This window comes from Pongo pygmaeus, chromosome 3 (genome assembly GCF_028885625.2).
Source record: "Pongo pygmaeus isolate AG05252 chromosome 3, NHGRI_mPonPyg2-v2.0_pri, whole genome shotgun sequence".
NCBI classification, from domain to species: Eukaryota; Metazoa; Chordata; class Mammalia; order Primates; family Hominidae; genus Pongo; species Pongo pygmaeus.
This window is the reverse complement of record NC_072376.2, coordinates 86,454,931-86,479,459: the sequence shown is the minus strand read 5'-3', so window position 1 is coordinate 86,479,459 and position 24,529 is coordinate 86,454,931. Positions and strand designations below refer to the sequence as shown.

The 24,529-nt window shown below is 36.8% G+C and overlaps 1 protein-coding gene across 15 annotated transcripts in view; it reads right to left on the bottom strand.

Annotated features, from left to right (window-relative positions):
- The window catches only part of MTHFD2L (methylenetetrahydrofolate dehydrogenase (NADP+ dependent) 2 like), a 186,497-nt gene that overhangs the window by 42,581 nt on the left and 119,387 nt on the right, over positions 1 to 24,529 (bottom strand). Inside the window, exon 7 of one of the 15 annotated variants that reach the window (XM_063663757.1) lies at positions 14,461 to 14,630. The exons of the other annotated variants lie outside the window; for them this stretch is intronic. Within the exon in view, the coding sequence (XP_063519827.1) occupies positions 14,575 to 14,630 (56 nt within the window). The 3' untranslated portion in view covers positions 14,461 to 14,574. Of the gene's footprint in view, positions 1 to 14,460; positions 14,631 to 24,529 lie in introns of those variants that run through there. 15 annotated transcript variants of the gene reach the window in all.

The following is a 24,529-nucleotide window of genomic DNA, read 5'->3' as shown; positions in this document are numbered from 1 at the left end:
TAACATAAAGTATTCTGCTTACTATTTTAATTCATTCTATAGTGAGTACCTTAATAGCTTTTGTACTGTTTGGGCCAAATTTGGTAATATTTTCTAGGCTTTAATATTTAACCTAGAGATCAGAGAGCCCAGGTGGCTGACTAGACAGACAGGAAGAGCTTCTTCCACCAAGAGAGACAAGACCATCAAATAGGTCAGCATACTCCAAACACATCTTCAGAAAGAAGGCATTGAGAGTGGATACAGGGAGGATTCACAGCCGGGGGCTGACAGTGTAGAAAACTGGGAACTCCCAATCAAGTTGCCTAACACCGAGACTCATTCCTGGCCCCAAGTGGCTCCAAGAGAAGTGGTGAGTAAAACAGACATAGAGTGGCCCACTCTTGCCACAGACCTTTGGGATCCTAGCTATAGGAGGCCCCACAATCTCCACAGGCAATTGAGTTGCCACAGAGAACTGCCAGGAGAGTTGGCAGAGCCAGAACTACAGTCTGCCTAGAGGCCAGAGGGTTTGGCATGGGAATGGCTGTAGTGGAGCATGATCATAAGTGCCCATTCCCCAAGGCTCATCATACTCCTCTAGATGGCTTTATCTTTCCCTGTGTCTCTGTAAGATGCTACTATACCTCTATTGGTATCACACCTAAATTTTAGGCTCCATTGTCAATTGATTGCTCTACTGTTTCAACAATACCTTAGGGGATTAATGGCTCCAATGTCTAATCAATTATATTCAAGCCTCCTTGTAGGGCAATCTTTGAGGCCAGTATTTTGTTCTAACCCAAAGAGCGTTTTTCTTGGCTTTTTCATTCCCTACTTCTCTCTGTTAAACATATAGCTGATCTATGGTTTAGCTTGTTGCGCTCATGGACTACCAGTCTCCTCCAAATTATCTTATATCAAAATTGTCATTGTTTTTGACAGGGTCCTCAGGTTTGAATGTACCTATGGTCTGTTTCAACTAAAGAAACTTCTCTTAGGAAGAACTATGGGGCTCTCTGTTTTTGCAGACTACCTGTTTTTCAAAGCAAAACTCTTAGACATTTCTCCAGATCTGTGCCTCAGGGGCAGGTGCAGTGGCCCAGTGCTGCTAGAATGATAATCCTGTTACTAGTTCATGCTGGTGGTGGGGAGGAGTGGAGTGGGGATGAATGGTGGTATCCCCTGGTCTTCCCAGCTTCTGTCTTCTGGAACGAAACCTTTACTCTGTGCTGAGATGAGGATGAATTAGACCCAACGTTATTGACCTGCAACATGTAACGTATAACTTCTACCCTATGAGTGGGTGCTGGGTGGGAAAATGGAGCGCTACATTTAGCTGCTTTGTTTAAATAGGAACTTCTGTAATATAGGCTTGGGGAGATAAAAAGTTCTGGCAGCCTGCTCCTTCTGGAGAGATGCCAGACTGGGATCTGAGAGAGAGTCTTGTGTCCTTAGCTGCAACTGCCTGGAATAAAGTTTTTGTCATACTGTGCTGGTAGAGGATAGGTGGAAAAAAGTAGTGGGTCATGGCTCAAATGCCACAGACTTGCATTTCTCTTGCAGAGATTTAGTAGATTTTCTTGAGTAAATGTTAATGCATTTGCTATATGAACATGATGAATTTCTAAAGTTTTAAAATGATTTTAAAATATTTTTCACAAGTTATTTTATTTTTTTTTTACTGGGGATTGGGTTCACAGACTGGTTACATCACCATTTTGGAAGTATCTCCCTGTCCATAGTTTTCCTGACTTAATAAAAATATTGTTCTGCACTGATACTTATGTTCATATTGTCACCATAGAACTAATTATTTCATTTTTAATGAGTGTTTAAATCAAATTTGCTATAATCTATATGATGTTAGATGTTTCATATTTTATAAATAAAATTCTAAAAACTTTGTATTGATTCCATAAACTTTATGTTGTGTATATACAGTCATCCCTTGAAATACATCTGATATTTGTTCTAGAACCCCCTACATATACAAAATCCTCATATACTCAAGTCCTGCAGTTAGTCCTGAAAAACTCATATATATATAAAGTCAGCCCTTGTTGGTTTCACATCCAAGAATACTGTATTTTCAATCTTCATTTGGTTAAAAAAAATCTGTGTATAAATGGACCTGTGCAGTTCAAAACCATGTTGTTTAAGGATCAACTGTGTGTGTGTGTATGTGTGTTATGTGCCTATCTATCTTCTAGCTAACTATCTCATATTTTCTTTATATATTCATCCATCAAGGAATGCCTAAGTTGATTCCATATCTTGGCTATTGTGAATCATGCTGCAAGTTATCAGGACTGCAGTTATCTCTTCAAGATACTGATTTCAATTCCATAGGCTACATACTTAGAAGGGTGATTACTAGTTAATATGGTAGTTCTATTTTTAATTTTTTTAGGAACCTCCGTACTGTTTTCCATGATGGCTTAACCAATTTACATTTAAACTAACAGAACAAGGATTTCTTTTCTCCACATCCTTGCTAACATTTGTAACCTTGTTTTTTTCCAGCATAGCCATCCTAACAGTTGTGAGGTAATATCTCATTACAGTTTTGATTTGCATTTCCTTGATTCCTGATGTTGAGCTTTTTCATATACCCAATGGCCATTGGTATGCCTTTTTTAGAGAAATGTCTAGTCAAGTCTTTTGCTCACTAAGAAAATCACATCATGTGTGTGTGGGTGTATGTGGATTTTTTGCTAATGAGTTGTATGACTGACTTATATATTTTGGATATTAACCTCTTATCACGTATGTGATTTGAAAACCTCTCATTCTGAGTGTCTTCTTTGCTGTGAAGAAGCTTTTTAAGTTGATAAAATCCCATTTGTCTATTTTTACTTTTGTTGCCTGTGCTTTGGAGGTCATATCCCAAAAACTAATGCCCAAACCAAAGTCCAGAAGCTTTTTCCCAAAGTATATTTCTCCATTCAATTCTGTTAATATTTGCTTTATATTACATATTTAGGTTTGCTAAAGTTTGATACACACATAGTTATAACTGTTATATCCTCTAATTAATGGAATCCTAATTCTTGATATAATTAACTGAAGTTTTTGACTTAAAGTCTATTTTGTCTGTTATTAAGATAGTCCCTTCTGCTCCCTTTTGGGTACAATTTTCATGAGATATCTTTCTTTATCACTTCATTTTCAGCCTCTGTGTGTCCTTAAAGATAAAGTGAGTCACCTGTAGACAGAATATAGTTGAACTTATTTTTTTATTTTTTCATCTGCTGTATGTCTTTTGATTGGATTAAGTCATTTATATTTAAAGTAATTTTTATAGGTAAAAACTTACTATTACATTCAAGCTGAGAACCAAGTCAAGAATGCAATCCCATTTACAATAGCCACCCACATACAAAATACCTAGAAATACATATAAACAAGAGGTGAAAGAGCTCTACAAAGAGAATTACAAAATACTGCTGAAAGAAATCAGGTGACACAAACAAATGGGAAAAAGTTCTGTGCTCATGAATGGGAAATATCATTATCATTAAAAGGGCCATACTGCCTAAAACAATCTACAGATTCATTGCTATTCCTATGAAACTACCAACGTCATCTTTTCACATAATTAGAAAAAAAATTCTAAAATCCATGTGGAACCAATAAAGAGCCCAAATAGCCAAATAAATCCTAAGCAAAAAGAACAAAGCTGGAAGCATCACATTATCTGATTTCAAACTATACATTAACTAACTTCAACCTATACAGCCATAGTAACCAAAACAGCATGATGCTGGTACAAAAACAGACAGAGACCAATGGAACAGAATAAAGAACCCAGAAATAAAACTGCACACATATAACCATTTGATTATAGCAAATAGTTATATGTTTCCCCACTGACAATCATTTGATTATGACAAATGGTTATAGGTGTCCCCATTGACAAAAATAGCAACAGGGAAAGGACTTCCTATTCCATAAATGGTGCTGAGATAGCTGGCTAGCCATATGCAGAAGGATGAAATTGGCTATCTTTTGCCATATTCAAAATTAACTCAAGATGGGTTGAAGATTTAAATGTAAGGCCTCAAACTATAAGAATCGTAGAAGAAAATCTAGGAAACACCATTCTGAACATCAGCCTTGGGAAGGAATTTATGACTAAGTCCTCAAAAGCAATTGCAACAAAAATAAACATCGAGGCTGGGCATGGTGGCTCACACCTGTAATCCCAGCCCTTTCGGAGGTACCGAGACAGGCAGATCACTTGAGGTAAGGAGTTCAAGACCTGCCTGGCCAACATGGTAAAACCTCATCTCTATTAAAAATATATAAAAATAGCTGGGTGTGGTGGCATGCGCCTGTAGTCCCAGCTATTCAGGAGGCTAAGAGAGGAAAGAGATACCATCTTATACCAGACAGAATGGCTATTATGAAAAAATCAAGACAACAGATGCTGGTGAGGCTGGGGGGAAAAAAGAATACTTATATACTGTTGGTGGGAATGTAAATTAGTTTAGCCACTGTGGAAAGCAGCTTGGAGATTTCTCAAATAACTTAAAACAGAAACAGAACTACCATTTGACCCAGCAGTCACATTACCGGGTATTATCCAAAAGGAAACAAATCATTCTAGTAAAAAGACATACACTCATATGTCTACTGCAGCACTCTTTATAGTAGCAGACATGGAACCAACCTAGACGTCCATAAAGAATGAACTGGATAAAGAAAACATACTACATATACACCATGGAATGGTACACAGCCACAAAAAAAGGATGAAACAATGTCCTTTGCAGCAACATGGATAAAGCTTTAGGCCATTATCTTAAGTGAATTAACTCAAGAACAGGAAAGCAAATACCACATGTTCTTATTTATTAATAAAAGGGGGAGCTAAACATTAGGTAATCATGAACATAAAGATGGCAACAGTAGACACTGGAGACTACTAGAAGTGGAAGAGAGGGGGGAAACAAGGCCTGAAAAAATAACTATTGGTACTAGGCTCACTAGCTGACTGATGGAATCATTTCATACCCCAAACCTCAGCAGCATACAATATACCCTTGTAAAAAACCTGGACATATATCCCCTGAATCTAAAAGTTAAAATAATTAAAAAAAAGAACTTACTATTTTAAAAAAATATTTTCTTACTGTTTTCTAGTTCCTTTCTTCTTTCTCCATTTTCCTCTGTGACTAATGATATTTGTAGTATTATGCTTTGGTTCCTTTAACTTTTATATATCTACTTACTACATGTTTTTTTCTTTGTGGTTACCATGAAGCTCACATAAAATATCTTACAGTTACAACTGTATTCAAGCTGATAACAGCTTAACTTTAGCTGTATACAAAACCTCTACACTTTAACTTCTCCTTCACAATTTACATCTTTTTATACTGTATACCCATTAACTAATTCTTTTTTTTTTTTTTTTTTTTGGAGGAGTCTCGCTCTTGTTGCCTAGGGTAGAGTGCAATGACATGATCTCAGCTCACTGCAACCTCCGCCTCCCTGGTTCAAGCGATTCTCCTGCCTCAGCCTCCCGAGTAGCTGGGATTACAGGCACCTGCCACCATGCTTGGCTAATTTTTGTATTCTTAGTAGAGACGGGGTTTCACCACATTGGCCAGGCTGGTCTCGAACTCCTGCCCTCAGGTGATCCGCCCGCCTCGGCCTCCCAAAGTGCTAGGATTACGGGCAGGAGCCACTGTGCCCAGCCCATTAACTAATTCTTGTAGCTATAATTACTTTTACTTTTTTAATACCGTTCTCTTTTAATCTTCATACTAAAGTCAAAAGTGATTTACACACCACTGTTAGAGTATTTTGAACTTGACTATATTCTTACCTTTACAATGAGTTTTATAACTGTTTTTATGTTCTTAGCATACTTTCATTTCAACTCGAAGAACTCAATTTAGCATTTCTTTTAAGGCATGTCCAGTGGTGATAAACTCCCTCAGCATTTTTTTTTTTTTTTGGAGGTGGGGGAGTTTTTTCTTTCTTTTATTGTTTAAGGACAGTTTTGCTGATATATTATACTTAGTTGATAGTTCTGTTTGTTTGTTTTTATTTAGCACTTTGAATATACCATGACACTCTCTTGGCCTTCAAGGTTTGCTGAGAAATCCACTGCTGAGAAATCTTATGTGGGTTTTCTTGTTTAAGATGATTCACTTTTCTTTTGTGGCTTTCAAGGTTTTCTTTTTTGCATTTGACATTTGAAAATTTTATTTTAATGCATTTTGGTATAGACCTCTTTTGGTTCAATCTATTTGGAGTTTTTTAGGGCTTCATGAAGCTGAATGCCCATTTCCCTCTGCAGATTTGAAAATTTTTCAGCCAATATTTATGTTTAATTTATTTGGGGTTCTTTGGGATTCATGGATCTTGATATTCATTTCCCTCTGCAAATTTTAGAAGTTGTCTGTTAATATTTCTTTAAATAAGCTTTCTGCCCACATTTTGTTCTCTGTTTCTTCTAGACGTCCCCAAATGCATTTGTTGGTTTTCTGTAAGGCAGTCCTGGCGCCTGGATCTGAAGGCATGGACCTCATCCTGAGTCCATGGACCCTGTCCTGGTACTGGGGTCCACTGAGGAGGTCTTGGCATTTGGGTTCACAAGGCAGATCTGGTGCCTGTCACTATGGGGACAGGCCTAGAGTCTGTCTGGATATATAGAGGTAAGCAAGGGGCTTGGGTCCATGGAGCCAGTCTGGTGGTGAGGTAGACCTGGGGCCTGAGTCTGCATGGGCAGGCCTGGGTCCTGGTCTTCTGGTGCTGGCCTCGAGCCTAGGGCCATGGGGTAGTTTGAAGCCTAGGTTGACAGGAGCTAGCCTGGTTCTGCGGTGGGCATGAAACCTGTGTCAGCATGAGCAAGCCTGGGTTATGGTCCTCTGGTGCTTGCCTGGAGCCTGGGGCCATGGTGGTGGCCTGAAGCCTGATGCTTGTGGGAGGTGGCCTAGCTTTGGGGTTCACTGGGGTGAGGTTGGTGCTGGGATTTGCAGCAAAGTTGAGGGCTCACTTCACTCTCCTTCTTCCACAGAGCGGGAGGCTTGAGGAAGGTGTGATGTGGGAAATGTAAAAATGTCCTTTCCACACTCTCTAATTTGTCTTTTCTTATTTGTATGTTCCACTGATGTGCTATAACATCTTACCCACATTCCTTAGCTCTTATAAGGATATTTTCTTGCAATGGATGTTTGTTCAAATTCATGTTTCTGTGAGGAAGCAAGTGCTAGAAACTCCTACCTTGCAATCTTGCAGATGTCATCCCAAATATAATTATTAATGTTATTTTACAAGTCAGCACTCAGATGAACATATATATTTTGGTGGGGGAGTGGCTCACTTTTGCATCTTCTCTTCTACTGCTGCTTACTAGAATCATTGTAAAGGAAATCAGATTTCAGATTTCTGGTTGCTTATATAGCTGGAAATTTCTTCATTGCACCATTCTACTGAGTGACAATTTAGCTGGGTGTAAAATTCTAAATTAATTTTTTTCCCTCAAAATTTTTAAACTATCATCTTCTAACATCTAAAACCATCAATAAGTAAATAATTAGGTTTCACTTAGATCTTAGTTTATTTGTAGATATTCTCCTTACCTCTTATAAATTCTAGGATTGTTAATGTTCTGAAATTTTACTATACATATCTAAAAATAATTATTTTAATATTTCTCAGAAATAGGTAAATTTTTTAAACTCAGGACTCACATCTTTTGGCTTTGTGAAGTTATCAGTGATTTCCCTTAAAATGTTATGTCTATAGTCATCTTAATAATCTCTAGTATCACCTTCTGAAACTCTTAAGTCAGAATTTCTTATGTTCCATATCACAAGCCATGTTTTCTAGATACTTGTTTCTCTGTGCTGAATTCTGGGATGAGTTCAGTTTATTACTCCAGAAGATTTATTTTTCTGTTGTGTTCATATTGCTATTTAGTGTTAAAGTTTTATTTTTTAATTTCAATAATTATATTTTTCATTTTAAATATTTCTAATTAATTCATTTTCATAATTATCAATTTTATATAACCCCATATTCTTGTTTTCTAAACTGTTATTCTCTCATTGCTATAATCCCTTTTTTACCTTCATAATGCCAGAAAAATACTTAGAATCCATTTTGTTTGCACTTGTATGTCTATTTTACTCACCCTCAGGTTTTCTGTTTGTCAAGTCTGTTGTTTGTCCTTGTCTTTGTTAAGTGCCTATGTTGTTATGACCCCCGAGATATCTCATCCTACAGGATCCTGGTCTCTTGCCGTAAGTTTGCAGTGGCCTTAGCCAAGCCTCCAATAATAGTCTGGTACAGAACAGGCCTTGCACTCACGGCTGCCAGTCTTCAAAGATTCATTTCTAGACTTGTTCTTGCTTAGCTTTAGACTCCCATAACTGTACAAAATTTGCTGCAGGAGTCCCAAGCTATATGGCAGAAGGTGCTGCTATTCCAAGTAGCCAAGAGTAGAGAAAAAGGTGGCATCTTTCCCAGCACCCAGCACCATACAAGTTGTGCAGACATGGCTCTCAGCTATATGCCCAACTTGTGTGGGCATAAAGAATGCTTTTTCCAAGCATTCACCTGGGTCCCATCACCCACCTTGCCTGTGGACTAGCTTCACAGCTTCAGGGTGTTCTGAACTCATTTGTTCCCCACTGCTTTTTATTAAGGTGACATCTTTATTCTAGTCTATAGAGACCTCTTTTTCTTGTTTTCTAGAACAACTATGCTTATTAATTTTAAAAATAGTTTTGTTTGCTACTGGAAATTTCAGAAATTGAGAAAATTACATGGTCTGTTTAGGAGCTCATTGTCACAAAAGAGAGTCAGATAGCTATAATAGAATATGGCACTATGATATAGGAATGCCCAGGGTGTGGAGGAAATCAAGCACAATGGGGTTTAGGGAGGGGGATACCTAGCCTGGCTTGTGGCAGTGAGGGCATGTTTTTCAGGCATATTTGTGGAAGTGAGGGCATGAGCTGATTCTTGAGAGCTATAAGTACATCAGGTGAATGAGGTGAAAAAACTACTTTGAACAGAAGAATCTGACTACACAAAAAAGCAGGGATTTCCAACAAACTTGGAAAGATTTAGGAAGCTAAAAAGAGTTTGGGATAATTAGAGTATAGGATGTATGTTGAAGACAATGGTTGGTGATGAAGCTGGAGTACAAACACAACCACCAAATGATAGAAAACATTTCATTCTCATCACGTACTTAGGAGAAGAGAAAGGCTGATTCATGGGCAAATGACCACATTACAGTTCAGGTACATCCTCTATTTACAGGAGACTTGGTTTATCCATTGAAAATGTCAAGAACCGCAAGTTTTGCATTACACTGAATTTTTGTAAAAAACCATGACTGAATGTATCTAATGATTTTGGAGGAATGAACATGACAGAAATCCACATGATAGGCTTAACCCAGCATACTATTTATTGTTAGAGGAGAGATGAGTGTGAGTTCATCTTAGATCTTAGAGTTCATCACTCAGATTGGACTCTATTCTGGGCTCCTAGGGAGTCAATCTGAAGTTGTGGAGAAGGAGAAGCCATAAATAAAAAATACAAGGGATATTTCCCTAAAATTCTGTAATATGCTGGTGCAACTCTGAGAGGGAATAACAAGGGAGAGGCATTTTTCCCATTTTCCCACAGAACTCCAGGCAGCTCCACTTAAAGGGCTTCAGCATATCTAAAATGGAGTGTGCAGTTGGGAGACTGTGTCTGCTGTGGCAGCTGTTCTTGGCAAGAATAATAGAACCTCATCTTAACACACACATACAGATGTGTGTTGTAGGGAAACAGTTATGAAGGGGTTGAAGCAAGAGAAGAGAACACCATGTAATAACTGACTGGATTTGCTAGGGAGTATAACAACCTATTAGAAGCTCTCAAAAATATCATTAGCAAAGGTGCAAGGCATAATCAAGAGGAACTGCACACAGAACCTTTAAAGTTTTAGCACTACCAGGAAATAGTAGAACAATATCCAGATAGAAAAAATATTTCCATTAATTCAATAGAAATTTGCTGAATAGCTACTATGTGCTAGGTGTTATAGTAGGTGTGAGGGATAAAACCATGAACAAGGCAGCCAAAAATTCCTTCCCTAATGGAGTCTACATTTTTATAGGGAAGATGGCCAGTAACCATACAAATAAATAGATACATAATAAAATGTTGGGTAATGATAAGTGTTAGAAAAAAAAGACTGCTATTTTTAAATAGGCCTCTCTACACATATACCATTTAAACAGAGACATGAATTAGAGAGTGTGATTATGCAAGTTAGTGATTTTCAAACTTTTCTGTTTCAGAACTCCTTTATGTTCTTAAAAATTATTGAAAATCCAATAATTATATCTAATGATATTAACATATAATTACTTAATGACATATTTAATGATATTATATAAGCAATTAAAATTGATGAATTAAATATTTATTTTGAAAAACAATGTCTATTACATGTTAAAATAAATAACACATTTCAACTAACTATATATTCCAAAATTTTTTAAAAATAAGAAGAAAAGGCACTGTCTTACAATTTTGAAAATCTTTAAGGTCCAACCTAACAGAAAGACAGCTGGATTCTTTTTTTTTTTTTTTTTTTTAAGACTGAGTCTCGCTCTGTCGCCCAGGCTGAAGTGCAGTGGCACAATCTCAGCTCACTGCAAGCTCTGCCTCCCAGGTTCATGCCATTCTCCTGCCTCAGCTTCCAGAGTAGCTGGGACTACAGGCGCCTGCCACCACGCCTGGCTAATTTTTTTGTATTTTTAGTAGAGACGGGGTTTCACCATGTTAGGCAGGATGGTCTCGAGCTCTTGACCTTGTGATCCACCCGCCTCAGCCTCCCAAAGTGCTGGGATTACAGGCGTGAGCCACTGCACCCGGCCAACAGCTGGATTCTTAAATCTTCTGTATTCAGCTTCATATACATATGTAGTTGGAAAAGGCAGGAGTGTTTTACTAGCCTTTTATGATAATTGTGGATATCTTTCTTTGATTCTATACCAAAACTTGACAAGTGATAGTTTCTTAAACGTTAATTGCAATGTAGAATTTGAAGCCACTTCAATGAACTCGGTAATATTCATACTCCATAATCTGTAATGCTAAAATCCACTGGTCTGTCTTGCATTTTGAATGGATTCTATGACATTATGTATTGCTTATTTGGAAAATAGCATTTCATTGAATTTTGTGGATATTCCACATTGCCACATATCATTATACAATATAAAAATTACATTCATTAGTAGCACTATTGATCTCATGAGAAAAAAAACATTAAGTATTAGAAAGCTGTCAAGCTCACAGTGGGGATACTGCTTTTGCTTGAAATCAAACTATGGCTTAGTACAGAGGGCTAGTATAAATTCACTAAAACTCACCTGGGTGCCTTTGGCACCTATTACTAGACTTTGCTTTTATATCTTCCTTCCCATTGACAAAAGCAGATGATTCAGCACTCTGACCCATTTCCTGCAAAGCCAATAGATGGTTCTATCTCTACCCCCAAGTGAAGACTACCCACTCATCTATCTTTCTGATCTGAGGATTATACCACTTCCCAGAAGACTGGAAAGATTGTGGTGATGAATGTAACAAATAAATAGATGGTTCTATCTCTACCCCCAAGTGAAGACTATCCACTCATCTATCTTTCTGATCTGAGGATTATACCACTTCCCAGAAGACTGGAAAGATTGTGGTGATGAATGTAACAAATAAATAGATGGTTCTATCTCTACCCCCAAGTGAAGACTATCCACTCATCTATCTTTCTGATCTGAGGATTATACCACTTCCCAGAAGACTGGAAAGATTGTGGTGATGAATGTAACAAATAAATAGATGGTTCTATCTCTACCACCAAGCGAAGACTATCCACTCATCTATCTTTCTGATCAGAAGACTGGAAAGACCGTGGTCATGAATGTAACAAATGACTTCACTCTTCATTTGAAAACCCACCTCCAACAAACGGGGAGTGGCATTTTCTCCCACAGGCCCAACCTTAAACATATAATAATCACATAACAACAGTAGGAACAAATAGTAACAAAAGATTGTTCTGTCACACCTACCAACAGATTGAGCAGTGTTATTTATAATTTTGATCCTCCACAAAGCATAAAAACAACAGTGTTTTGGGCCAAATCTCACAGAGCCCACTATAATAGGTGAGGTCTGTGTACAAGCCAAAGTCAAGAAAGAACGGGTGCTTTGTGAGAATAAAAAAGCTCTCTTTACTCCTAGGGATTTAATGCGTGGCTCTGTTACCTTGCTTACAAGCTTTGTTTTGGGAGAATTTATAGGTGCTTATGATATACTTGTGATGTAAGGACCAAACAAAAAATAAAACAACATATCCATATTCATTTAGCAACATGAAAAACATGCAGAGAAAGAAACTCTGAACAGGCCTGAGATGGAATCTTGTAAATCAAAGGGATAATTTTTTAAAGTAAAAAAAAAGTTTATTAAAATCAAACAAATAAAACAACAAAATATCAAAATAAACCAAATATTTGTTTTTAAAAATCAGCAAAGTCCACAAATGTGGATTTAAGAAAGCTTCAAGACTTTGCCTCAAATATGTCAAAGGTCTTCATGGCAGAGTTTTTATGCTACCATAACAATCCCATCCCATTTAGCCAAATAGGAATGTGATGAGACAGTATCCTCACATTTGGGAGTACAAAGATAACCTGCAGAGTTCCTGTCCTCAGGGAGCTTGAAACATACTATTTGGAAGATGACTAGCATAACTGAAATGCGTTGTGATAAAAATATATCCGATTTATGCATAGTTAAAACGGGTAAAAGAAAACTACAAAAGTCTTTCTTGGCTACTAATCACAAACCCTTAAAAAGCATATGGCAGCTGAGAGGCCACATCCTTTGGGAGGCCTTCTGTGCCACAGCAATCCTAACACTCAACCAAGTCCCCTTCTATAGGTACCTATAGCATCCTGCACCTCTCTCTCACCAATTTTCAAATTTTGCTGTTACATTTGTATGTTGTTATTTGATTAGTGTCTATTAGAGTAGACTATAAGCTCCATTTAAAAATATGAATGTGAAATGTTATACATTAGGAGAGAGTTATAGAATTGTAGTTAGAACTTTGCAAACTTTTTATAAATTTAAACACGTTGGTTTTTTGTTTTCTTTAAATATGCCCTTTCAGTTCTATTAAAAAGTATTGCCAAGGAAAAGAGGCATGTGACCAACATAACTATAAATTCCTGAGCAACAGCTATCTAAGGCTGATGCCCGCTCTTTCAAATATGTTAACACTTACACTTGATATAAAGCAAATAAACAAGAAAAATTAAAAGCACATCCCACTGTCCAAAATCATGGCAGCCATAGCCAAAAACAGAGTAAAGAATCAATATCAGGAGCTTTAGAGTAAGACAGACTTGATTTCCAATCCTAATTCAGCTACTTTATTGTATGATCATAAGCAAATCAATTCACTTTAAGCTTCAACTTTTTGCATCTATAATATAGAAATAATAACCTTACTGACCTCATAAGAATGTTGTAATATTTAAATAAGATGATGTTTCAGAAATGCTCAAAAAATATTAGTTATTGTAATACTAAACATTGTAAACACTGATATTTAAATAAAGAAATGATAAGCCTATATTAAAACTCTATACTGAAAGATTACATTATAATCCGTTTGCTACCAACCACTAGGTTTTTAAACATAATGTACCATGATACTCAGAAATATGAGAATATTTTAATTATTTAATCATACAGAAAAGATTAAATGTCCCTATACATGCTTTTTTGACCATTTTTGTAGTGTTTTTATTTTATTCTTTTACTTATTTACTATATGCTTTAATTAAATGTCATTTTTTGATAATTATAGATTCACATGCCATTGTAAGAAATAATACAAAATACTATACAATGATAATATCTTGCCAAACTATAGGACAATATTATACCCAGGATATTGACATTGATACAGTTAAGATATAGAACATTTCCATCATCACAAGGGTCCCTCATGTTGTCTTATTACAGCCACACCCAGTTCCCTCCCACATCATCCTGTCCTTGACTCTCGGAAACCGCTAATTTTGTCACTTTCAAGAATGTTATATAAATGGAATCATATATTCTATGATTGAACAAAGAGCATGCGAGATTGCCTTTTTTACCTCATAATTTGCTGGAAATTCATTCAGGTTGCTGTATCAATAGTTCATTCCTTTTCACTGCTGAGGAATATTGCATGAATGGATATACATGCTTCTTTTTTTAGCAATGTCAAGAAAATTAATAAGACAAATTTAAAACTAGATAGGTTTTTCTAAGGTCTAAAATACTTATATAGTGCCGGGTGTGGTGGCTCATGCCTATAATCCCAGCACTTTGGGAAGCTGAGGCAGGTGGATCGCTTGAGTTCACGAGCTGGAGACGTCCTGGGCAAAATGGTGAAATCTCTCTCTACAAAAAATACAAAAATTAGCTGGGCATGGTGGTATGCACCTTGTAGTCCCAGCTACTTAGGAGGCTGAGGTGGGAGGATCACTTGAGCCCAGGAGGTCAAGGCTACAGTGAGCCATGATTGCACCACTGCACTCCAGCATGGGAAATAGAGAGAGACTCTATAAATAAAACACAAAATTAAAAATTAAATAATGATATTGGGGAAAAATGGATCTGCACCTATTTATTACAAAACATGCTTCAGTTAAAATATAGATTTATCTTTGGCAGACCATAATATTATAGAACAAGTTATTAATGTCATCTGGATAATTCTACGGGCTTGAGGAAAGAGCTCAGCAATAAGGAATGTTCAAGACAGAGAACAGAAAAAATCATTTGATAATGGTAAAAGTAAGGAACTCAATTGAGAGCAGGTAGAGGGGTTTCTTTTCCATCTCTTTCCCTCATATTCTTGCCCCCCTCCTTCCTCTTGGTGCTAATTAAGAACTAGATGACTTCTTTCTACTACACATATGGAAATGAATTTGAAAGCTGAAATTATCCTCTATTTCAGTATCCCCAGGGCTTCCACTTTCCCCTATCTTTTTAAAAAAGCTTTATTGAGGAATAATTCACATACTACATGATTTATTCATTTAATTCATATTTCTTTGTCCCAAGAAAAGCCAAATAATTAAAGGTGTTTGGTAGTTTGTAGGAGACTAGCAATTTCAGTTTAATACATTGTTTCCATGCTCCTCTATATTAAAAAGTAACAGCTGCAGAAAACAACATGACAGCAGGCAGAATCTTGCCAGTGATTGGAAATGGGTCATCTAAATATTCTTTATTTTGCTTTATAATATGAAATCAATACATTTTAGAAAATTCACTTAGAGAATTCAGAAAACGATAAAAAGGAATATATATTTATCTACCAGAGATAACATCTCAAGTTGTATTTTTTAATTCTATGTTTGTTTTCTGTTTGTGTGTATGCATGACTGGGTGTGGTCATATCTCTTTTTATAATGAAAATAATTGAATACAAATGTTTTTAAAAATATAATTTCATTGGATCTATAGAATTCCTATAGATATACACCATCATACATCATCCATTAAATGTTCCAACATTGTTGAATGTTTAGAGTGTTTCCACTTTTTGCTATCATAAATAAATTTATAACAGATATCTTTGTATGTTTTCTCTGTAAGCCTCAATATAATTCTCTTTAGGATAAATTTCTAAAGGTAGTATTTTGGGACCGAGATAATGTTAGTTAACAAGCTTGTCTCCCAAAAAAGTTTTAAAAAATATTTATTTGTATTTGCAGACATGTACTTATGTTTACTATCTAATTCTGTAGCTGGCTGCAGTAAAACTCACGCCATTTCCCGAGTTCTTTCCAAACTGCTCAAAACCCTTTGCAGAGCTTCCATTACAACGTCATAAAATTTATCATTAAGTAGAGGAGGGGGAACCCCTTCAAATGTTTTTTTATTCAAGAGAAGTAAATTTGGGGGTGGTATCTTAGTGACCTACAAGAATTTATGTTACTCTTAGTACACATGGAGGGATTCTCACTCCTTTTGATATGGTGCACCACATTATTTTTAAGAATATCCTGACCAACTACCCTGGGAAGGATGTATATGGTAATGTGGATTTGGGGGTGTATGTGTCTGTGTATTTTACAGAGACAAGGAATCTTTCTGATTTTTGTTAAAATAAATATAAGCAGGAATTATGAAACACATAATAGAAACTCAACAAAAACATTATTGCAATGCACTTGCCCCTTTTTACAATGTAATATCTGATTCTTATATTGATTATTATCTTCATCTGAAAGGCACATATTAATAAAATTCGGAGTGAATTGCCTGCAATCTGCACACTCACAGAAAAACTATGAGCTATTTGAATTTGTTCCAACCACAATCATAAAGCCCACACTTCTGCACAGTACTCGTTAATTCTCACATTTTGTAACAAAGGTAAGTCATTTTTAAAATGAGCAATTATGAATTAAACAAAAATAAATGTGGGGGAAACGTGCTTCAGTAAAAGACAGAGACAGAAGCCTTTTTTTTTCTTTCTTTTTTTTTTTTTAATTATACGTTAACTTCTAGGGTACTTGTGCACAACGTGCAGGTTTGTTACATATGTATACACGGACCATGTTGGTTTGCTGCACTCATTAACTCGTCATTTACATTAGATATATCTCCTAATGCTATCCCTCCCTTTGCCCCCCCGATCCACGACAGGCCCCGGGGTGTGATGTTCTCCACCCTGTGTCCAAGTGTTTTCATTGTTCAGTTCCCTCCTATGAGTGAGAACATGCAGTGTTTGGTTTTCTGTCCTTGTGACAGTTTGCTCAGAATGACGGTTTCCAGCTGCATCCATGTCTTTGCAAAGGACATGAACTCATCCTTTTTTATGGCTGCATAATATTCCATGGTATATATGTGCCACATTTTCTTAATCCAATCTATCATTGATGGACATTTGGGTTGGTTCCAAGTCTTTGCTATTGTGAGTAGTGCCACAATGAACATACGTGTGCATGTGTCTTTATAGTAGCATGATTTATAAGCCTTTGGGTATATACCCAGTAATGGGATCACTGGGTCAAATGGTATTTCTAGTTCTAGATCCTTGAGGAACCACCATACTGTCTTCCACAATGGATGAACTAGTTTACACTCCCACCAACAATGTAAACGTGTTCCTATTTCTCCACATCCTCTGCAGCATCTGTTGTTTCCTGACTTTTCAACGATCGCCATTCTAACTGGCGTGAGATGGTATCTCATTGTGGTTTTGACTCGCACTTCTCTGATGACCAGTGATGATGAGCATTTTTTCTTGTGTTTGTTGGCTGCATAAACGTCTTCTTTTGAGAAGTGTCTGTTCATATCCTTTGCTCACTTTTTGATGGGTTTGTTTTGTTCTTGTAAATTTGTTTAAGTTTCTTGTAGATTCTGGATATTAGCCCTCTGTCAGACGGGTAGATTGCAAAAATTTTCTCCCATTCTGTAGGCTGCCTGTTCATTCTGATGACAGTGTCTTTCGCTGTGCAGCACCTCTTTAGTTTAATTAGATCCCATTTGTCTCTTTTGGCTTTTGTTGCCGTTGCTTTTGATGTTTTAGTCATGAAGTCCTTGCCCATGCCTATGTCCTGAATGGTATTGCCTAGATTTTCTTCTAGGATTTTTATGGTTTCGGTCTACCACCACCTCTGTATGGATTATTACATAAGCACTGACATGTAACATTTTGATCACTACATTTTTTAAATATCAATTTTCCTAGGTATTAATTAGATATGCTGATGCTATTAAAATGACACAATAATGACTATACATCTAATAAAATTGTTTCACTTTCTGATAGTCAACACATGTCTGCAACAGACATTCAGTAACACCATGCTCTGAATACACCATTGGAATGATGACTTCACCTACAGAAAGGCTTATATTCCTACCCACAGTAGAAAGTAAAGCAATGGTATTTTCTAGTTTTTTCATTGAAGACAGTAATTTCTCAGTTAATTCTTGGCCTCTTCCCTACCTTTCTTTGAACTCTGCAGGTGCAAGCTCTGAGTCAGTGGTGCTGATGCAATGCCATATTAAGCTTTCACGCAGTGGAAGAGCCCCAAACAAGGTATAAAAGAGAATCTAAGGCTGAATGAGTCCTGAAAGGATCATCTTCCCCTATGAAGACCTTCCTTACCTTCTAGGAAAAAAGCTTAAACCAAGACCAAGGTAAGCACTTGACTTCTTTTTTTTTCAGAGTCTCGCTCTGTCACCCAGGCAGGAGTGCAGTGGTGCGATCTCGGCTCACTGCAACCTCCTCCTCCCGGATTCAAACTATTCTCTCAAGTGATTCTCATGCCTCAGCCTCTTAGCTGAGATTACAGGTGTGTACTACCACGCCCAGCTAATTTTTGTATTTTTAGTAAAGACTGGGTTTTATGATGTTGGTCAGGCTGGTCTTGAACTCCTGACCTCAAATGATCTGCCCACATTGGCCTCCCAAAGTGTTGGGATTATAGGCTTGAGCCACCGCGCCTAACCGGTTAAGCACTTGACTTCTAAAGAAAGGAATTCATTCATTGAACAGGGAGTTTTCTAGTCCTAAAGGCAAGGTTCTTCACCAGGTACAAGAAACACAAATAGAAATAAGACATGGTCCTGGCTGCTGGAGGTCACAGAACAGTGGATTTCACTCCAGTGCTGTCCCACTATAATTCTCACTATTCCCTACTCATCACATATGTCATGTAGGTCCTTTCTTTGTATTTCCTTTCTCCTTCTCCTCTTTATTATTTTGTTATACTGCACAATATGATTGAGGGAGGACTTTTATCCTTTATATGAAAGCACCCTTGTCATCCCATGTTACCACAACATATTTAAACTTTACAAAATGTAAAGGCATATTTTATGCCTGACATGGGTATTATTAAACGGCTTTTTTACAACATAATCCCATATAAAGTAAGGTTTATTTAAAAAAAAAACCTAAAAAGAGATAAATCCACTGAAAGTATGGTGGGGAAAAATGCCTTATACCTCCTCTTCGGTGTAAGTTTAGATAGGATTTATTGGAGTCTTTTGATGAAGTGAGTGATAATATTCATGGGACATATCCAAAAAGGCACATAAAACTTAAAGTATGATTTTTAATCATCTACTGACACACTAAGAAAAATATATGTGCATTACGCACCACTCTCTATTAGATATGTGAAGCCTATCCTGTTTTTCATGCAGAGATAATCATTTACTGGCATGACTGAGCTAGAGAGAGAAAGCTTTCAATCCATACTAGCAATGTAGACCCTGGCGTGTCATAAGTTGCCTTGACCTGAGCCCCAGGGAAGCTGAATGGATACCACAAGTGTGAAGGAATAAAGGACAAGGTGAAACCACAGAGAATACACTGGATGGCTAGAAAAAACTACCGAGCATCTATAGCATGTAGAACTTTCATTTTCAGGTCCTAGTTTTTAAAGAATAACAGTGAATAAGTCAATAGATGTTTCAAGCAAAATTTAGGCAACCTGGTTTAGAAATCAAATAATCAAGCCATAAGGAATTGAGAAAACAATTTATTTGTGTTTTAGAAAGCATTAACATAATCAAATAATGGACATGGGAAATCCAGAGTTACTAAAACCAGGCTGTCAGTCATAGAAAAAAGTGCTGTGAAGATACAATTGGTTGTGAGCAATAAAACTGTAAAAATCAGGTCAAGTTGGTAACCTGGAAAAGTCAGATAATGGAAATTAACTGAGCATTAGATGGTCACAATAAATCCACTATGCAAAGACTACAAATGCAAGCAAAAACAAAAAATTCTGCCTGCTGGAAACATTTATTAAAGAAGTTTACATTACATTAAAGAAGTCTAAATTTAATCTTTTTTTTTTTTTTAATATCTCCCAATGCTATCCCTCCCCCCTCCCCCCACCCCACAACAGTCCCCAGAGTGTGATGTTCCCCTTCCTGTGTCCATGTGTTCTCATTGTTCAATTCCCACCTATGAGTGAGAATATGCGGTGTTTGGTTTTTTGTTCTTGCGATAGTTTACTGAGAATGATGATTTCCAATTTCATCCATGTCCCTACAAAGGACATGAACTCATCATTTTTTATGGCTGCATAGTATTCCATGGTGTATATGTGCCACATTTTCTTAATCCAGTCTATCATTGTTGGACATTTGGGTTGGTTCCAAGTCTTTGCTATTGTGAATAATGCGGCAATAAACATACGTGTGCATGTGTCTTTATAGCAGCATGATTTATAGTCCTTTGGGTATATACCCAGTAATGGGATGGCTGGGTTGAATGGAATTTCTAGTTCTAGATCCCTGAGGAATCGCCACACTGACTTCCACAAGGGTTGAACTAGTTTACAGTCCCACCAACAGTGTAAAAGTGTTCCTATTTCTCCACATCCTCTCCAGCACCTGTTGTTTCCTGACTTTTTAATGATTGCCATTCTAACTGGTGTGAGATGGTATCTCATTGTGGTTTTGATTTGCATTTCTCTGATGGCCAGTGATGGTGAGCATTTTTTCATGTGTTTTTTGGCTGCATAAATGTCTTCTTTTGAGAAGTGTCTGTTCATGTCCTTCGCCCACTTTTTGATGGGGTTGTTTGTTTTTTTCGTGTAAATTTGTTGGAGTTCATTGTAGATTCTGGATATTAGCCCTTTGTCAGATGAGTAGGTTGCGAAAATTTTCTCCCATTTTGTAGGTTGCCTGTTCACTCTGATGGTAGTTTCCTTTGCTGTGCAGAAGCTCTTTAGTTTAATTAGATCCCATTTGTCAATTTTGGCTTTTGTTGCCATTGCTTTTGGTGTTTTAGACATGAAGTCCTTGCCCATGCCTATGTCCTGAATGGTAATGCCTAGGTTTTCTTCTAGGGTTTTTATGGTTTTAGGTCTAATATTTAAGTCTTTAATCCATCTTGAATTGATTTTTGTATAAGGTGTAAGGAAGGGATCCAGTTTCAGCTTTCTACATATGGCTAGCCAGTTTTCCCAGCACCATTTATTAAATAGGGAATCCTTTCCCCATTTCTCGTTTTTGTCAGGTTTGTCAAAGATCAGATACTTGTAGATGTGTAGCATTATTTCTGACGGCTCTGTTCTGTTCCATTGATCTATATCTCTGTTTTGGTACCAGTACCATGCTGTTTTGGTTACTGTAGCCTTGTAGTATAGTTTGAAGTCAGGTAGTGTGATGCCTCCAGCTTTGTTCTTTTGGCTTAGGATTGACTTGGCGATGCGGGCTCTTTTTTGGTTCCATATGAACTTTAAAGTAGTTTTTTCCAATTCTGTGAAGAAAGTCATTGGTAGCTTGATGGGGATGGCATTGAATCTGTAAATTACCTTGAGAAGGATGGCCATTTTCATGATATTGATTCTTCCTACCCATGAGCATGGAATGTTCTTCCATTTGTTTGTATCCTCTTTTATTTCCTTGAGCAGTGGTTTGTAGTTCTCCTTGAAGAGGTCTTTCACATACCTTGTAAGTTGGATTCCTAGGTATTTTATTCTCTTTGAAGCAATTGTGAATGGGAGTTCACTCATGATTTGGCTCTCTGTTTGTCTGTTATTGATGTATAAGAATGCTTGTGATTTTTGCACATTGATTTTGTATCCTGAGACTTTGCTGAAGTTGCTTATCAGCTTAAGGAGATTTTGGGCTGAGACAATGGGGTTTTCTAGATATACTATCATGTCATCTGCAAACAGGGACAATTTGACTTCCTCTTTTCCTAATTGAATACCCTTGATTTCCTTCTCCTGCCTAATTGCCCTGGCCAGAACTTCCAGCACTATGTTGAATAGAAGTGGCGAGAGAGGGCATCCCTGTCTTGTGCCAGTTTTCAAAGGGAATGCTTCCAGTTTTTGCCCATTCAGTATGATATTGGCTGTGGGTTTGTCATAAATAGCTCTTATTATTTTGAGATATGTCCCATCAATTCCTAATTTATTGAGAGTTTTTAGCATGAAGGGTTGTTGAATTTTGTCAAAGGCCTTTTCTGCATCTATTGAGATAACCATGTGGTTTTTATCTTTGGTTCTGTTTATATGCTGGATTACATTTATTGATTTGCGTATATTGACCCAGCCTTGCATCCCAGGGATGAAGCCCACTTGATCATGGTGGATAAGCTTTTTGATGTGCTGCTGGATTCTGTTTGCCAGTATTTTATTGAGGATTTTTGCATCAATGTTCATCAAGGATATTGGTCTAAAATTCTCTTTTTTTTGTTGTGTCTCTGCCAGGCTTTGGTATCAGGATGATGCTGGCCTCATAAAATGAGTTAGGGAGGATTCCCTCTTTTTCTATTGATTGGAATAGTTTCAGAAGGAATGGTACCAGCTCCTCCTTGTACCTCTGGTAGAATTCGGCTGTGAACCCATCTGGTCCTGGACTTTTTTTGGTTGGTAAGCTATTGATTATTGCCACAATTTCAGCTCCTGTTATTGGTCTATTCAGAGATTCAACTTCTTCTTGGTTTAGTCTTGGGATTAAACATTTATGAAGTGAAGTCCATCATTTTATTTTTAGGACACAATTTTGTCTCCACTATATGGCACATTTTGGTTTATCAAATACATTCTCTCATCTTACTCAAACAATGCTTTCAAGCTGATAAAGGTTGGGGTTACAAAAGAACAACAGGTATGAAACAAGCCTCCATAAAAATACCAGTTTTTTCTTATACAATCAATTGAAGTAGACGCTGGAATAAGAATAGGCTATCTTTCATTGGCACTAGGTATACAGAAGCAAGAAGGCAATGTTATAGAAGTAACCATATCAACCAACACATTTCAAATATGTCTGAAATAGAAATTCAGTCCATGTACTATAAACAGACTTATTCTAGATGGTTTTATCCATGCCTTCGTGCCCAATACCCCCGATACTAATGACTTCCAAAATTATCACTCCAGAACACAGCTCTCTCCCAAATCCCACACCCACATATCTCAACCCTCTCCTGGACTTTTCCACCTGAATATAATACCTAGTGTCATCAACTCAACACATTCACATTGAATTATCTCCTCCCATTCACTCATCTTTACTTCTCTGAAACCTTGCTTCCTTTCTATATACCCTTCCTTGTTAATGGCAACACCATATACTTAGTCTCTAAAGCCAGTAAGTCTTTCTAGTCTACTTCCTGTTTTTCCTTCTCACTTTCATCTACTCCTGTATTAGCACAGAACCACATCAGTGCTACTTCCAGTTTTATCCCTGCACAGGGTCTATCCAAGTGATCTTTCTAAAATTCAAATATGATGTTATTCCAGCGCTTCTAATTATTTAAAGGTTGCCTATGACCTACAGGATAAAATTAAAATTTCTTAATTTATTATGATGTCTGGTTTTTCCTAAATGTTATGCTTCATCTTTCACAACTCACACACAGGCACCTGTCATTTTGAAAGAGCAAATATTTTCTTTGCTATATGCATAGCATTTTATAGCTCTAAGCTGCCAGAAGTCTCATTGCCTTTTATTCTGCCTAGTGAATTTCTGTTCATTCTGTGGGATGAAACCCAACTCATTCATTTACGCTTCAGAGTCAGAGGAAAAGAGCTATTACTTCCTCTCCAATGATGCTCTCTCTCTGTCTCTGTTTTTATTTTTCAATCTATCTGTGTCTCTTACACACACACACACACACACAGAGTCTCCTTTTCTAAACAGATAGACATGTACATATATATACACACATGTATCTAATATTGCACTAGCAAGCTATATTACACTGATTTGTTTGTACATCTTTCTCCTCTACTAGTGTCTGGACTTCTCAAGAGCTGAACCAAGTTTATATATATAGTTTTTTCTATTGCCTGCTATATGGCTTAATATGTACCAGTGGCAAAATTAGTATTTGCTGGATGGATGAATGAGTGAGTCTCCAAGAAAATATGTATAAATTTAAACATTACAGAACTGTTCATAATAGCAATAAATTGGAAATAGCATACATATTCATCAACAGAAAATGGATACTCAGCAGTTGAGTATTATAGAAATAGTGCTGCATCTATTAGCATGGGCAAACTTTAAAGTCATAGCATTAGTCAAAACAAAGCAAGTTATAGAAATATAAAACAGGTAGATTGAAAATATACATAATATTCACATCTGTCAAATTTAGGTATTGATAACATAAGTGTTAACATTTTAATTAACATTATTCTTATATACTTTCGGGTATATTTAAGTATTTCCTAACATAAACTTTTTAAAGACCTGGACATAAAAATATAACAAAGTGATAATATCAAAGGCTACAGACATAACTTGAAAGGAAGAACCTCACTTCTTCCCAAGCCCATGATATACATGCGTGGGCCCAAGTAGAATTAAGTTTAAATGACGTATCATTTGACCATCTAAAGTATATTTCCAAGGAAGTCTGTGATTCTCCATCGTGAAAAAATATCTTTGATCTAAATTGTTCTTTACTGAAGCTTTCTTGGATATTGCTAGCAATGCTTGTTTTACTCATGAAAAA